Consider the following 15,601-nt stretch of genomic DNA (forward strand, 5'->3'; position numbering starts at 1 on the left):
TCACTTCATCTTCCAATACAGTTAGTTCTTGGGATCCCCCTGTCACTCCAGAGATACAGATGAGTTCTGCCCCTTGGTGGCCTGATGGCATTAGGGTATACTTTGCGCCTGTGTGTTGTGGTTTAACCCGGCTGGCAGCTAAACACCACACAGCCGTTCGCTCACCCTCCCCCCTCCCTCTCTGGGATGGGGGAGAGAAACGGGAAAGTGAAGCCTGTGAGTTGAGATAAAGACAGTTTATTAAGACAGGAAAATAATAATAACAATAATAATAATAATAGTGATAATGGTAATAGTATTAACAATAATAATGTGTAAGAAAACAAGTGATGCACAATGCAATTGCTCACCACCCGCTGACCGATGCCCAGCCTATTCCCGAGCAGCCGGCCCCCCCACCCCGGCCAGCCACCCCTATATATTGTTTAGCATGACGTCAGATGGTATGGAATACCCCTTTGGCCAGTTTGGGTCAGCTGTCCTGGGTCTGTCCCCTCCCAGCTCCTGCTGCACCCCCAGCCTGCTCGCTGGCAGGACAGAGCAAGAAGCCGAAAAGTCCTTGGCCTGGTGTAAACACTGCTCTGCAACAATTAAAACATCAGCATGTTATCAGCGCTCTTCTCATCCTAATCCAAAACATAGCACCCTACCAGCTACTAGGAGGAAACTTAACTCTGTCCTAACTGGAACCAGGACAGATATCCACCCCTTATTCCATACCATTTATGTCATGCTCAGGTTACACTCTGTCCAATACATTCTAATTAATCACCATTTTCATCTATGATATATAGCAATCATGGTAGTGATGACATACATTATTATATAATAATTAACATACTACAATTCAACTCATGGGCTATTCTCACCCAGTATCAAATCCCCTTGAGGTACACACCGGACCTCCCCATTCTTTTGCATTACCCACCAAGTGCATCCAGGTCCCTGAGCAAAAGCAATTCCACGAATGGGTTTGCCTTTTCCTGAGGCAGGAGTAGCCCAGACTGTTTTACCCAGCATGTTTCTTACGTGCACTACAGGAACTTTATCCCCTTCTACAGTGCGTAACAGGTTTGATTGGGCAGGTCCAGCTCGGTTGGCAGATCCCCTGGTATTGACTAACCAGGTGGCCTTTGCCAAATGTGTATCCCAATTTTTGAATGTCCCAGCACCCATTGCTTTCAGTGTAGTCTTCAACAGTCCATTGTATCGTTCAACTTTTCCAGAGGCTGGTGCATGATAGGGGATGTGATACACCCACTCAATACCATGTTCTTTGGCCCAAGTGTCTATAAGGTTGTTTCGGAAATGAGTCCCGTTGTCTGACTCAATTCTCTCTGGGGTGCCATGTCGCCATAAGACTTGCTTTTCAAGGCCCAGGATAGTGTTCCGGGCGGTGGCATGGGGCACCGGATATGTTTCCAGCCATCCGGTGGTTGCTTCCACCATTGTAAGTACGTGGCGCTTGCCGTTGCGGGTTTGAGGGAGTGTGATGTAATCAATCTGCCAGGCCTCTCCATATTTATATTTCAGCCATCGTCCTCCATACCAAAGAGGTTTTGACCGTTTGGCTTGCTTGATTGCAGCACATGTTTCACAGTCATGAATAACCTGTGCTATAGTGTCCATGGTCAGGTCCACCCCTCGATCACGAGCCCATCTGTAGGTTGCATCTCTACCTTGATGGCCTGAGGTGTCATGGGCCCATCGGGCTATAGATAATTCACCTTTATGTTGCCAGTCCAGGTCCACCTGAGCCACTTCAATCTTAGCAGCCTGATCCACCTGCTGGTTGTTTTGGTGTTCTTCAGTAGCCCGATTCTTGGGCACATGAGCATCTACATGGCGTACCTTTACAACCAGGTTCTCTACCCGGGCAGCAATATCTTGCCACAATGCCGCAGCCCAGATGGGTTTGCCCCTGCGCTGCCAGTTGTTCTGCTTCCATTGCTGTAACCACCCCCACAGGGCATTTGCTACCATCCATGAATCAGTATAGAGATAGAGAACTGGCCACTTTTCTCGTTCAGCAATATCTAAAGCAGGCTGAATGGCTTTTACTTCTGCAAACTGACTCGATTCACCTTCTCCCTCAGCAGCTTCTGCAACTCGTCGTGTAGGACTCCATACAGCAGCTTTCCATCTCCGATGCTTTCCCACAATACGACAGGACCCGTCAGTGAACAAGGCATATTTCTTCTCATTTTCCGGTAGCTTGTTGTACAGGGGGGCTTCTTCAGCACGAACCACCTCCTCCTCTGATGATATCCCAAAGTATTTGCCTTCTGGCCAGTCCATAATCACCTCCAAGATTCCTGGGCTACTGGGGTTTCCTATTCGAGCCCGCTGAGTAATCAGTGCAACCCACTTGCTCCATGTAGCATCAGTTGCATGATGCGTAGAGGGGACCCTTCCTTTGAACATCCAGCCTAGTACCGGCAGTCGGGGTGCCAGGAGGAGCTGCGCTTCAGTACCGACCACTTCCGAAGCAGATCGAACTCCTTCATATGCTGCCAATATCTCCTTTTCAGTTGGAGTATAGCGGGCTTCAGATCCTCTGTATCCCCGACTCCAAAACCCCAGGGGTCGACCTCGAGTTTCCCCAGGTTCTTTCTGCCAGAGGCTCCAGGCGGGACCATTCTCCCCGGCTGCGGTGTAGAGCACATTCTTTACATCTGGTCCTGTTCGGACTGGCCCGAGGGCTACTGCATGAACTATTTCCTGCTTAATTTGTTCAAAGGCTTGTCGTTGCTCAGGGCCCCATTCAAAAGCATTCTTCTTACGGGTTACTTGGTAGAGCGGGTTTACAATCAGACTGTAATTTGGAATATGCATTCTCCAAAACCCCACGACACCTAGGAAAGTTTGTGTTTCTTTTTTGCTAGTTGGTGGAGACATAGCTGTTATCTTGTTGATCACATCCATTGGGATTTGACGACGTCCATCTTCTGGGCCAGTCACAATATGGTGCTTTTGCCACTCATTACCGGTTAGACTTACTTCAGCCTCCAATACAGTTAACTGCTGGGATCCCCCCGTCACACCATAAATACTGATGGGCTCTGGCCCTTTATAGCTTGATGGCATTAGAGTACATTGTGCACCGGTGTCTACCAAAGCCTTATACTTCTGTGCGTCTGACGTGCCAGGCCATCGAATCCACACAGTCCAATAAACTCGATTGTCCCTTTCCTCCCCCTGGCTGGAGGCAGGGCCCCTCTAGTCCTGGTCAGAATCTTCATTTCTGTGTTTAAAGGACTGCCTGCTGGAAGTTGGAGCAGCAAACCTTTCAGAGAACTCCTTTTTCCCAATTGTTTTCCTTTGCAATTCACGTACCCGTGCCTCTAGGGTCGCAGTAGATTTTCCATCCCATTTTCTCATGTCCTCTCCATGGTCACGTAGGTAAAACCACAGGGTGGCGCGGTGTGTGTGCCCACCATATTGTCTTCCTTGCATAGATGAACGTTTACCCCTAATAGCTGAGACACTGGTTTGTACAGGTGGGGAGGAAAATAATCTCTCTTCAAGTTGGTGGATCTTTTCAGAAAGTTTCTCCAAGGTATTCTCTTTTAGCTGGTGGACACTGGTTCGTTCAGGTGAAGGGGAAGATAATCTTTCTTCAAGTTGGTGGATCTTTTCAGAAAGTTTCTCCAAAGCATTCTCTTTTAGCTGGTGGACACTGGTTCGTTCAGGTGAAGGGGAAGATAATCTTTCTTCAAGTTGGTGGATCTTTTCAGAAAGTTTCTCTAAAGCATTCTCTTTTAGCTGGTGGACACTGGTTCGTTCAGGTGGAGGGGAAGATAAATTCTCTTTAAGTTGGTGGACCTCTTCAGAGAGTTTCTCCACAGCTGAGACACAGGCCTTTAGGGAAGAGGAGAGATTTCCTTCGTACTGCCGGAGTATTTTAGTCACTTCATTCACTGTGGGATTCTCCTCCATTTTCCAGGCTAGTATTGCCAATGAGTTGGCATATGATGATGGTGCACTCTGTACAAACTTCCGCCACATGGGTAGTGTACACCGGACTGCATCTGGATCTGCGGATGTTTGTGCGTCGTCTAGGTCCTTATAAATTACTTCCCGTACGGCCAATTCCCTCAGGTACTGAATTCCCTTCTCCATGGTGGTCCATTTGCTTGGTAAACATACAAGTTCTTCCTTGAAGGGATACCTTTCCTTCACAGCTGACAGGAGACGCCTCCAGAGGCTGCGAGATTGTGCTCCATCTCCAATTGCTTTGTCAATGCATGCATCCCTAGCAAGGGATCCCAGCCGCCTGGCTTCCTTGCCCTCCAATTCCACATAATTGGCTCCCGTGTCCCAGCACCGGAGCAGCCAGGTGACAAGCTGCTCGCCTATACAGCGACCAAAATCTTTTCGCACATCTCGTAGCTCACGCTGGTATAGAGTCCGGGTAATTACTGTTGATTTTTCGACATCCTCATCCTCATCTTCAGTCTTCTGCACCTTTGATGGCCGGTGTAGAGTCCGGGTAGTTACTGTTGATTTTCCGACATCCTCATCCTCATCTTCAGTCTCCTGCACCTTTGATGGCTGGTATGGAGTCCGGGTAGTTACTGTTGATTTTTCGCCATCCTCATCCTCATCTTCAGTCTCCTGCACCTTTGATGGCCCAGCCTCGTCTTCACTACGCCCAGACTTAGCAGAAGACTGTCTGCGTTTTAAACGACCTGAGCCTCTATACCATTTTTTCACCTTGTCTACAGGGGCAACTTGCACTGCTACAGCTCGTTTCTCTGACCCAGACACAGGGTCTGCCACAGGGGTTGGAATACCCTCTGCGGGGTCAACTTGCACTGCTACAGCTCGTTTCTCTGACCCAGACACAGGGTCTGCCACAGGGGTTGGAATACCCTCTGCGGGGTCAACTTGCACTGCTACAGCTCGTTTCTCTGACCCAGCCACAGGAGTGGGAGCAGCTGCACGAGCTGGGGCAGCTGCAGGAGCTGGAGCGGCTGCAGGGGCTGGAGCTGGAGCGGCTGCAGGAGCTGGAGCTGGAGCGGCTGCAGGAGCTGGAGCGGCTGCAGGGGCTGGAGCTGGAGCGGCTGCAGGAGCTGGAGCGGCTGCAGGAGCTGGAGCTGGAGCGGCTGCAGGAGCTGGAGCGGCTGCAGGGGCTGGAGCTGGAGCGGCTGCAGGAGCTGGAACTGGAGCGGCTGCAGGAGCTGGAGCGGCTGCAGGGGCTGGAGCTGGAGCGGCTGCAGGAGCTGGAACTGGAACGGCTGCAGGAGCCGGAACGGCTGCAGGAGCTGGAGCTGGAGCGGCTGCAGGAGCTGGAGCGGCTGCAGGGGCTGGAGCTGGAGCGGCTGCAGGAGCTGGAGCTGGAGCGGCTGCAGGAGCTGGAGCGGCTGCAGGGGCTGGAGCTGGAGCGGCTGCAGGAGCTGGAACTGGAACGGCTGCAGGAGCTGGAGCTGGAGCGGCTGCAGGAGCTGGAACTGGAGTGGCTGCAGGAGCTGGAACTGGAGCGGCTGCAGGAGCTGGAGCTGGAGCGGCTGCAGGAGCTGGAGCTAGGTTGCTAGTAGCATCAATTGCAGCTCGATAGGCACAAGCCAGACCCCAGCACGCTACAGTCATTTGTGTCACTTTGGAACTGCCAGAGTCATGACACCTTTTTTTCAAGCATTCTGCCAGCTTTTTAGGATTTTGCAGTTGTTCAGGGGTGAATGTCCAAAACACTGGAGGTGACCACTGCTCTAGAAACCTGCCCATATCCTCCCACACTCCCTGCCACTCGCAACTATCCCGCCTCAAGACAGATCTCCGGATGAGATTCCTAAGTAGTTGTTTAACCCTCCACAAAATCTGAAGCGCATTCAGGAGACATAACAACAAGAGCAGGCTGGTCTGAGTATCCCAAGGATATTCAACATCTCGGAGAACCACCGTAACTAACTCGGGGGATAAGAGGGTGGTGGTGAAGGAGAAAGGGAGAGTGAACAGGTAGGGAAACATGTCTTCCCCTGTCCCCTTCACAGATTGGCTCCCTAACGAAAACAGGCAATAGGTGTAATTGCTAATAGTTTCCGAGATATGGGTTCCAAAGTATAGAGTTGACGTCAGTGCTGAGTACAAATACCAGGTTAAAGTCGTGAACAGATATCTCATCATTTCATAAGCCATTGCTACACCGCACAGTACCATAACAATCTTAAACCAGGGCCCAGAAAGGATAAACAGTGCAACAGGGAGCACATACAGAAAGTAACGCACCATAAAACTCAATTTGGAATACAGGTACAGCAGACTGGAGATTAAGGCAATCAACATCGTGACTAGCAACTATTAAGCAGGTCCAATACTTATACCAATTTTAGTTTAACACACTCTGGTCAGATTTGTCGATATCTCAACCCTTCGTGCCCCACGTTGGGCGCCAAAAGGACTGTTGTGGTTTAACCCGGCTGGCAGCTAAACACCACACAGCCGTTCGCTCACCCTCCCCCCTCCCTCTCTGGGATGGGGGAGAGAAACGGGAAAGTGAAGCCTGTGAGTTGAGATAAAGACAGTTTATTAAGACAGGAAAATAATAATAACAATAATAATAATAATAGTGATAATGGTAATAGTATTAACAATAATAATGTGTAAGAAAACAAGTGATGCACAATGCAATTGCTCACCACCCGCTGACCGATGCCCAGCCTATCCCCGAGCAGCCGGCCCCCCCACCCCGGCCAGCCACCCCTATATATTGTTTAGCATGACGTCAAATGGTATGGAATACCCCTTTGGCCAGTTTGGGTCAGCTGTCCTGGGTCTGTCCCCTCCCAGCTCCTGCTGCACCCCCAGCCTGCTCGCTGGCAGGACAGAGCAAGAAGCCGAAAAGTCCTTGGCCTGGTGTAAACACTGCTCTGCAACAATTAAAACATCAGCATGTTATCAGCGCTCTTCTCATCCTAATCCAAAACATAGCACCCTACCAGCTACTATGAGCTACTTAACTCTGTCCTAACTGGAACCAGGACACTGTGTCCACTAGAGCTTTATATTTCTGCGGTTCCAGTGTGCCAGGCCATCAAATTCACACAGTCCAGTAATTCTGGTTGTCCCTCTCCTCTACCTGGCCAGAGGCAGGTCCCCTCTAGTCCTGGTTGGAGCATCTGTCAATTAATTCTTGCAAATAGGAAGCAGAGGTCTCTTCATCAGGGTCAGGAGTAATCCTAGCCCTTCTACTGCCTCTGGGGGACTGCCCAACAGAAACTGGGGCAGCAGTCCTCCTAGGGGCCCCTTTTCTTGCTGCTGTATCTTTCCGCAGTTCACATACCCGAGCAGCTAGGGCCGAGGTCGGTTCACCATCCCACTTCCTCATATCTTCCCCATGGTCCCGTAAATAAAACCACAAGGTGTCCCGTGGTGTGCGTCCTGGATTCTCCCTTGCTTGAGCCGGAGAATGCTGGCACTTAATGTCTGAAAGATTCTTCCATCTAGGTGAGGAGGAAGTTATGTGTTCTTCTAACCGCTGGGACAGTTTCTCCATGGCTGAAATGCAGGCCCGTACTGGGGCAGAGAGATTTTCTTCATATTTATGAAGCTGGTTGGACACAGCATCCACTGTTGGCCCCATCCCCTCATCCCAAGTTACTGCAGCCAGTGTGCTGGCATGTGATGAGGGTGCAGCCTGTACAAACTTCTGCCACATGGATGCTGTGCACTGGACTTCATCGGGATCTTGAGGTGTCTGGGCATGGTCCAAATCACTATAAATCATCTCCAGCACAGCTAATTCCCGCAAATGCTGGAGATCTTTCTCCATGGTGGTCCACGTGCCTACTTGATATACAATAACTTCCTTATGGGGATACCTTTCTTTCACAGCTGCCAGGAGTCGCCTCCAGAGGCTGAGAACCTGTGCCTCTCTCCCAATTACTCTGTCAATGATCCTTTCTCTAGAGAGGTATCTTAGCTGCTTGGCTTCATTGCCTTCTAGTTGTTGGCTATTGGCCCCAGTGTCCCAGCATCGAAGCAGCCAGGTGAGGATGTGTTCACCTGGGTGTCGACCATAATCCTTTTGTATTTCTCGCAACTCACTCAGGGATAGGGATCGGGTGGTTTCTGATTCATTTATGATTTCCATCTCTTCTCCCTGATGTTGCTGTGATGACCCTTCTTTAGAGCTGCCTGCCTTTTCCTCTTCTCCCTCCTCCTTAGGAGGAGCTTCTTCCCTTACTAAACGAGCTGACTTCCGTTTCCATTGTTTTGTCTTGACTATGGGGGCGGCTGATACCATAGATGGTTGGTCCTCTGGGGTGGTCACAGTGTGTGTTATCTCGTCATCGACTTCAGAAACTTCCCCATCCCCTTGAGGGATGTTAAATCCAGTCTTGGGGCCAGTTTTGTTTAACATTTTTATCAATGATCTGGATGTGGAGACTGAATGCACCCTCAGTAAGTTTGTGGATGATACCAAGTTGGGGGGAAGTGCTGATCTGCTTGAGGGTAGGAAGGCTTTGCAGAGGGATCTGGATAAGCTAGATCGATGGGCCACATTCAATTGCATGACATTCAAGTGCTGGGTGCTGCACTTGGGTCAAAGCAACCCCATGTAGTGGTATAGGCTTGGGGAAGAGTGGCTGGGAAGTTGCCTTGCAGAAAAGAACCTGGGGGTGCTGGTCAACAGCCAGCTGAACATGAGCCAGTAGTGTGTCCAGGTGGCCAAGAAGGCCAATGGCATCCTGGCCTCCATCAAAAATAGTGTGGCCAGCAGGACTTGGGAAGTGATTGTCCCTCTATTCAGCACTGGTGAGACCACACCTCGAGTACTATGTTCATTTTTGGGCCCCTCACTACAAGAAAGACATTGAGGCCCCGGAGTGTGTCCAGAGAAGGGCTACAAAGCTGGTAAAGGGTCTGGAACACAAGTCCTATGAGGAGCAGCTGAGGGAACTGGGGTTGTTTAGTCTGGAGAAGAGGAGGCTCAGGGGAGACCCCATCGCTCTCTACAACTACCTGAAAGGAGGTTGCAATGACAGTCTCTTTTCTCATGTGACAAGTTATAGGATGTAAGGAAATCACCTCAAATTCCACCAGGGGAGGTTTAGATTGGATAGTAGGAATAATTTCTTCATGGAGAGGGTGGTCAAGCATCGGAACAGGCTGCCCAGGGAAGTGGTGGAGTTCCTATCCCTGGAGGTATTTAAGAGATGTGTGAATGTGGCGCTTGGGGTCACAGTTTAGCAGTGGACTTGTAGTGTTGGATGGATGGTTGGACTTGATGTTCTTGAAGGTCTTTTCCAACCTTATTGATTCTATATAAATACCTGATGGGAGGGTGCAAAGAACATGGAGCCAGGCTCTTTTCAGTGGTGCCCAGCAACAGGACAAAAGACAATGGGTACTAACTGGAACACGAGATTTCATCTGAACATCAGGAAGCACTTCTTTACTGTGAGAGTGACTGATTGTGGGAGTGGGTTGCCCAGAGAAGTTGTGGAGTATCCCGCCTTGGAGACATTCAAAAGCAGTCTAGACATGGTCCTGGGCAACCTGCTTTATATGTCCCTGCTTGAGCAGCGGGGTTGGACCAGATGACTTTCAGAGGTCCCTTCCAACCTCAACCATTCTGTGATTCCACTGCTTAAAGCAGCTAGTCCTGGCTGCTCTTGCTGCTAAGAAGTAGAGATGTTTCTGAGAATTCACATGTACTCTTTTGTAATGAGGCCAGATCGAAACCCTTTAGCTATGAGTACTCAAAATCTTGTTTTGAATTTTGTTTTTAGTTTAGACGGAAAAATGTATTTAGAACTTACCTCTTACAGGGTGATGAGGGCAGGGATGAAGGATGTGTTTCTTCACATGCTAGAAATGGGAGAAAGAAAAATAGTTTTAAAACCTACGAAGTTAAACCCAACTTAATATTCTGGTATTTCATATCTTTGGTGGGATTTGATGACAATATTCCCTGAACAATAAAGCAATCTATTTGTCAGTAAAATGTAGCTAATTTTATACTGACAACCATCCTAGCGATACAAAAATTTTTTGATTTCTGTGCAATACTTTATATCTTGGTAATATTCATGAAGAATAATAAGTTGTAAATTCTGAAGTGCAGTAATTTTTTTACCTTATATAATTTTATTTGCTAAGCAGTTAACTTTGAACTATGTGTGTTACACGTATTTACTATCGCTGTGAAAAATTCAGGTGTGATGCTACAAAGAGTTTGAGTTTAACATCATATGTTCCTGACCCTAATTAATGTCTGTTTTAGAGTAATTACATTGAATCAGCTAGTTCAATTTCAGATTATGGCCTAAGGTTCATTTGAATAAGCAGAATATTAAAAGATCTGCAGTGCAGAGTGTAATGAGATGAAGTTACATATGTATTACTGCTGGTCAATTTAAAGGGATAGATGGAGGGTGAGGGCTGGGGTGGTGATGGGACAGGGGTGAGTCTATATGGAGATGTCTGTCTTTATCTGATTCTACAGCTAGGTACTGATTTTGCTTTAGAAGGCTTGCATATTGCTTGCATATGTATTTTGATGTGCTTTGCTATATGCAGCAACACATAAAGAAGTTATTAGGAAAATGTATTAAGAAAAGTGGAATGTGTGCATCTCAATGGGTACAAAAGGTAGGTAACGCGTGCAGCAATATTATGTCCCAATTAGATTCATGGCTTTTACTCTGTCCTTCAGGGAACAACCCATCTTCAGCACCCGAGCTCATGTCTTCCACATTGACCCAAACACTAAGAAGAACTGGGTTCCCACCAGCAAGCATGCTGTTACTGTGTCCTACTTCTATGACAGCACAAGAAATGTCTACAGGATAATCAGTTTGGATGGCTCAAAGGTAAGTTTTATTTTAGAGAATTTGTTTGCTGATTGATTTTTACATTTTTTTTCCAGTTTGATGTCCTTCATGTATCTTCTCAGATGCTTTTGTCATTATTTAAGAGATTACTGATGTGTTTAAAGGGTTATATTGTTTCATTAGATGTTTTAAGTGCTCATTGGAAAATATTATTCTCCATGCATTCATATTTACTTTGATAAATCTGTTGCTGAATTTAAGCAATGACCTTTTATTTAATATTGATCAATCTAAAAGGGCATTCCCTGTGATGTACACTAAAAAGTACAAATAGTGTATGTAAGTCAGCACAGGCAGGCAGCAGGAACAACCACAGACCCACAGCTAAAACACAAAGAATAAAATTATTTTCATTACTTTGACAACCGGGGGATCCCCGAAGCAACACCCGGGCAGAGGCACACAAGCGGGGACGCAGGCACCGCTAAGCTTGGTCCATGCTAGAGGATAAAAGGCCTGCTGTTTACACCTGTTTATCAAGGGTTTGTGCAGGCAGTTTTTACCATCATGCTGTGATCCTCACTGTGCTTCTTTGATCTTCTCTGTACCAAGGCCAGGAGCTCAAGAGTGTCCAATAGGGCACGTCCAAGTCTACCAGACACCTATGTTATCTATACACAGATGCGCTACTTGCCAAATACATGGAGCATAAAAAGGAGTAGGTACAATTTACGTGCTTTTCTACATTGCTGCTCTCCAGACTTTACGCCTTCCCAGCTGCAAGGTCACTTGAGCGTATTTACAATCCTCCTCAACAGTCTTCCGTTCTGATCTCATCCTCCTCGCCAATCTTCCGCTTTTAACCCATTCCTCCCAACATATGGTTATAATAACCTGTTTTCATCTCCACATTCAATGATGTATTGTTATCATTGGCTTCAGCGTTATGGAAGACATCTGTTCAGTGCCTATAATCACTCAGTAAGTCCTTCATTACATCATCTTCCAATTTTTACTGTAGAGAATGTGATGATTCCTTCCTAATAAAGCACTGCATAGTAAGCTTTTATCAGAACTCAGTTGGGTTGTGTTTGGGGGAGGGTTATGCCTTTGTTGTTGTCGTTGTTGTTGTTTTTTTTTTTATTAGGAAAGATAATGTGTTGAGCTTCTGTTGTAAGAAACCTTGTTTAAAATATTAATTTAGAAGACTTGGGAAAGTACTTGAGAGTTCTTTGGTTCTACCCCAAGTGGGTATAAAGACAGTAACTTTACAAACAGCACAACAGAAATATATGCAATAAGGACATTAAAGATATGCAAAGTATAATCAAAAGCTATAATCCTTTGAAGAGACTTTCAATTGCAATTTCTGGAGATGTGTCAGTTCATGATGGTTGGAGCTGAAATACTCTGTATAAGCATAGCAGCACTCACAGATTTCTGTCAGAGATCTCTATATGATAATACTTCAGATGATTGAGACTCTGGTATCAAAGCCTACCCGAAATTTTCAAAGTTTAACTCTTACTTTGTTTCTTCCCTTCCAGCCTTCCTTCAAATGTTTTTTTTGGTTTCATCAAATAATTAAAGTAGCTTTTTCTGTGACTGTTTATTAAAAATAAAAAAGCAACCCCCCCACCCCCCCAAAAAAAAAAACAAAAAACACCAAAAACAACAACAAAAACCCACACAAATTTGGGATTGGGACTAGATACTGTATGAAATCAGGGCTACTATTCATAATGTGTATCACCTAAATTGATCTGCACATTTTACAAAATCCTTCTTATGAAATCCGCTGGGGTTCTTCTGCCTTTGTCTACAGCTGCAACTCTTGCAAAGTGGTTGCTGAGTTGCATTGTCAAGCAGTTGTTCATCTATTTATTTACTCTTTTGTCTTCTGCATTTCCTTTGTATTTACAATGCTATTGGCAAGGTATATTGATAATTCAATCTATCACTTTTATTTACTCTCTCTGCTGCAGTCTTAATGTTTTCATCCAAGCATTATGTATCTAAGATCTAGGATCCCAGTCATGATTAAGACTCATTGTTTTAGTTATCACAACACACCTCAGAAACATGCACAGGTGAATAGCCGGGGGGGGGGACCCATGGAAGAACTGTGTTTTTTTTGGCATAATTCACAGATTTTTATTATTATTATAACTACATGTTTTTAACATCTCTGCATATAAAATGTAATATGTACAAAGGGCTAAATATAAATCTAAAGTATTCTTAAGTTCAGAATGCATTCAGATAATCTCTGGTATATGGCATTCAGCTACAATGCCTTATATTGTCTATTGGTCAGACAGAAGTATTACACGGGCAAAGGAGAAAAAAACTATAATGTAATTCTATGGTTTTGAGTTTTGAAATGAAACTCATTAAAGATGATTTTGTTTTTTTTAAACAGATTTTACATTGCAAATGTCTCAATTTTACATGTTGCCAGCTGCCAAAAACATTTGCTGAACTGTGTTGGCTTTGAAGCTCTCATCACTCGGGGGGGATAAATATATGATCCAAACAGGTTTTATTGAAAGCCTCAGTGCTGATGGGGTTTACAGCACCCTGTGGGTTTGTACATTGCAGAGAATGAAATGCATGTGGCTGCTCAGTTGCAGTGGCTCAGGTTGTTGTCCAATAAAAAGTTCGGATTCGTTACCCGGTATGCAATAAGCTAAACTACACACTAGGTCAAGATATTGTTTATTTCAGAATTGCTTAAGTCTGGGTATTAGGTGGTTTCCCACAAAGCTGGCACACCTAAGGATATTCTGTGCCACTTTTTATACAGTCCCTTATTGATTTTACAATCAATACATTTACATCTTTGTACAATTCCCATAGCCTCCAATTGTTTACAGAATTAGCACACTGCTGACGTGACAGAATCACTCTGCACATCCTCAGAAAGAAAAGATCCCTTGTTGGGCCATGGTCTCCCAGCCTAGGAGCATGATTTTTACTATTATAATAAGGATAGTTCACAGATAGTTCACATTAGAATACTCTTGTTTTTCAGCCAACTATTCATATTACGTTGATTGGTGAAGTATTCAAAGGCATAAGTCAGGATGTTTTCCTCAAGAATATCAACAGAAGGGTCTTCCTGATTAGCAGTTCCTCAGTTAATCATCCTTTGGACATCTCTAAGGCCTGGGTTATCTTGCCCTTTCCTCAAAGTACATATTTGATCTCTTTCACACAAAACAGAGCTAACTATACACTCGTATCATAATTCCCCTCCTTTGAGACTTATCTAACCTCCTAAAGCTAGATGAGTCTCATCTTTTCATTTCAACATTTGATAATTTTGAGCAACATTTAAATGTACACTCTATTAACACTTAGATACAAACAAGGAAAACTGCTGCTGTAATTAGTAGAACTAAAATTTTCTTTACCCACAACTTTAGATCCAGAAACCAAGATGTCAACCATTGCCAGGCTTCAAAAACCCATATGAAGCTATCAATTCAAACTGGGTGTTCTGGCTCCAGGGATTCAAAAGCACTTCTTGATTTCCTTCACTCCCTGGCTTCCTGACTACGCTCAATCAACAAAAGGCTGTTAATGCTTTTATTCCACTCATTTTCTAACTTAAAGAAACTTATGCCTTTACACAGAAAGTGTATGTATATACATACATATATAAGGTAGACACACTAATAGAGATAAACTTCAATTTATACAGTCTAAGACTATAAATTTATAGTCCATTACCTTTGGTGATTTTCAGCTTTGAAGGCCCTGTTATTTCAGTTTTCCATAGCTGTGGAGGAGCAGCTTTCACGCAGGTATAATGAATCCACAAGTCAATCTGTCTAAGTTTCACAGCAGTATTTGTCATTAACAACACCAGATACGTTCCTTTACACTTTTCAGTTAGGGGGTCTTCCCTCCAGGCTTGCAGGTGTCCTGGTTCCAGTTAGGACAGAGTTAATTTTCCCTCATAGTAGCTGGTAGGGTGCTATGTTTTGGATTAGGGTGAGAAGAGCGCTGATAACATGCTGATGTTTTAATTGTTGCAGAGCAGTGTTTACACCAGGCCAAGGACTTTTCGGCTTCTCGCTCTGTCCTGCCAGCGAGCAGGCTGGGGGTGCAGCAGGAGCTGGGAGGGGACAGACCCAGGACAGCTGACCCAAACTGGCCAAAGGGGTATTCCATACCATCTGACGTCATGCTAAACAATATATAGGGGTGGCTGGCCGGGGTGGGGGGCCGGCTGCTCGGGGATAGGCTGGGCATCGGTCAGCGGGTGGTGAGCAATTGCATTGTGCATCACTTGTTTTCTTACACATTATTATTATTAATACTATTATCATTATCACTATTATTATTATTATTGTTATTATTATATTCCTGTCTTAATAAACTGTCTTTATCTCAACTCACCGGCTTCACTTTCCCGTTTCTCTCCCCCATCCCAGAGAGGGAGGGGGGAGGGTGAGCGAACGGCTGTGTGGTGTTTAGCCGCCGGCCGGGTTAAACCACAACAGCCCTTTTGGCGCCCAACGTGGGGCTCGAAGGGTTGAGATATCGACAAATTTGACCAGAGTGTGTTAAACTAAAATTGGTATAAGTATTAGACCTGCTTAATAGTTGCTAGTCACGATGTTGATTGCCTTAATCTCCAGTCTGCTGTACCTGTATTCCAAATTGAGTTTTATAGCGCGTTACTTTCTGTATGTGCTCCCTGTTGCACTGTTTATCCTTTCCGGGCCCTGGTTGTTATGGTACTGTGCGGTGTAACAATGGCTTATGAAATGATGAAATATCTGGTCACGACTCTAACCTGGTATTTGTACTCA

At 45.6% G+C, this 15,601-nt stretch overlaps 2 protein-coding genes and 1 long non-coding RNA gene across 14 annotated transcripts in view; 2 read left to right on the plus strand and 1 right to left on the minus strand.

Moving 5' to 3' along the window:
• LOC308184670 (uncharacterized protein) overlaps positions 1–15,601 on the plus strand; it is a 176,277-nt gene that overhangs the window by 127,327 nt on the left and 33,349 nt on the right. The gene's annotated exons all lie outside the window — the stretch shown is intronic.
• Positions 1–15,601, plus strand: part of LOC308184666 (homer protein homolog 1-like) — a gene marked incomplete at its 5' end in the record, with an annotated part of 238,995 nt that overhangs the window by 67,630 nt on the left and 155,764 nt on the right. For 8 of the 9 annotated variants that reach the window (XR_013942774.1, XR_013942775.1, XM_080571965.1 and 5 more), the window contains one exon: positions 10,661–10,817. Coding sequence is in view for 7 of the 9 variants with exons in the window: in XM_080571965.1 (XP_080428091.1) it covers positions 10,661–10,817 (157 nt within the window). Of the gene's footprint in view, positions 1–10,637; positions 10,818–15,601 lie in introns of those variants that run through there. The other variant, XM_080571964.1, reaches the window with a different exon arrangement.
• Positions 6,510–15,601, minus strand: part of LOC308184674 — a 169,368-nt gene continuing 160,276 nt past the window's right edge. For 3 of the 4 annotated variants that reach the window (XR_013942791.1, XR_013942792.1, XR_013942794.1), the window contains one exon: positions 6,510–6,869. This is a non-coding gene — a long non-coding RNA (uncharacterized lncRNA). The remainder of the gene's footprint in view (positions 6,870–15,601) is intronic. The other variant, XR_013942793.1, reaches the window with a different exon arrangement.

The sequence above is a fragment of the Anser brachyrhynchus genome, assembly GCF_964034855.1.
Source record: "Anser brachyrhynchus genome assembly, chromosome: W".
NCBI lineage: Eukaryota > Metazoa > Chordata > Aves > Anseriformes > Anatidae > Anser > Anser brachyrhynchus.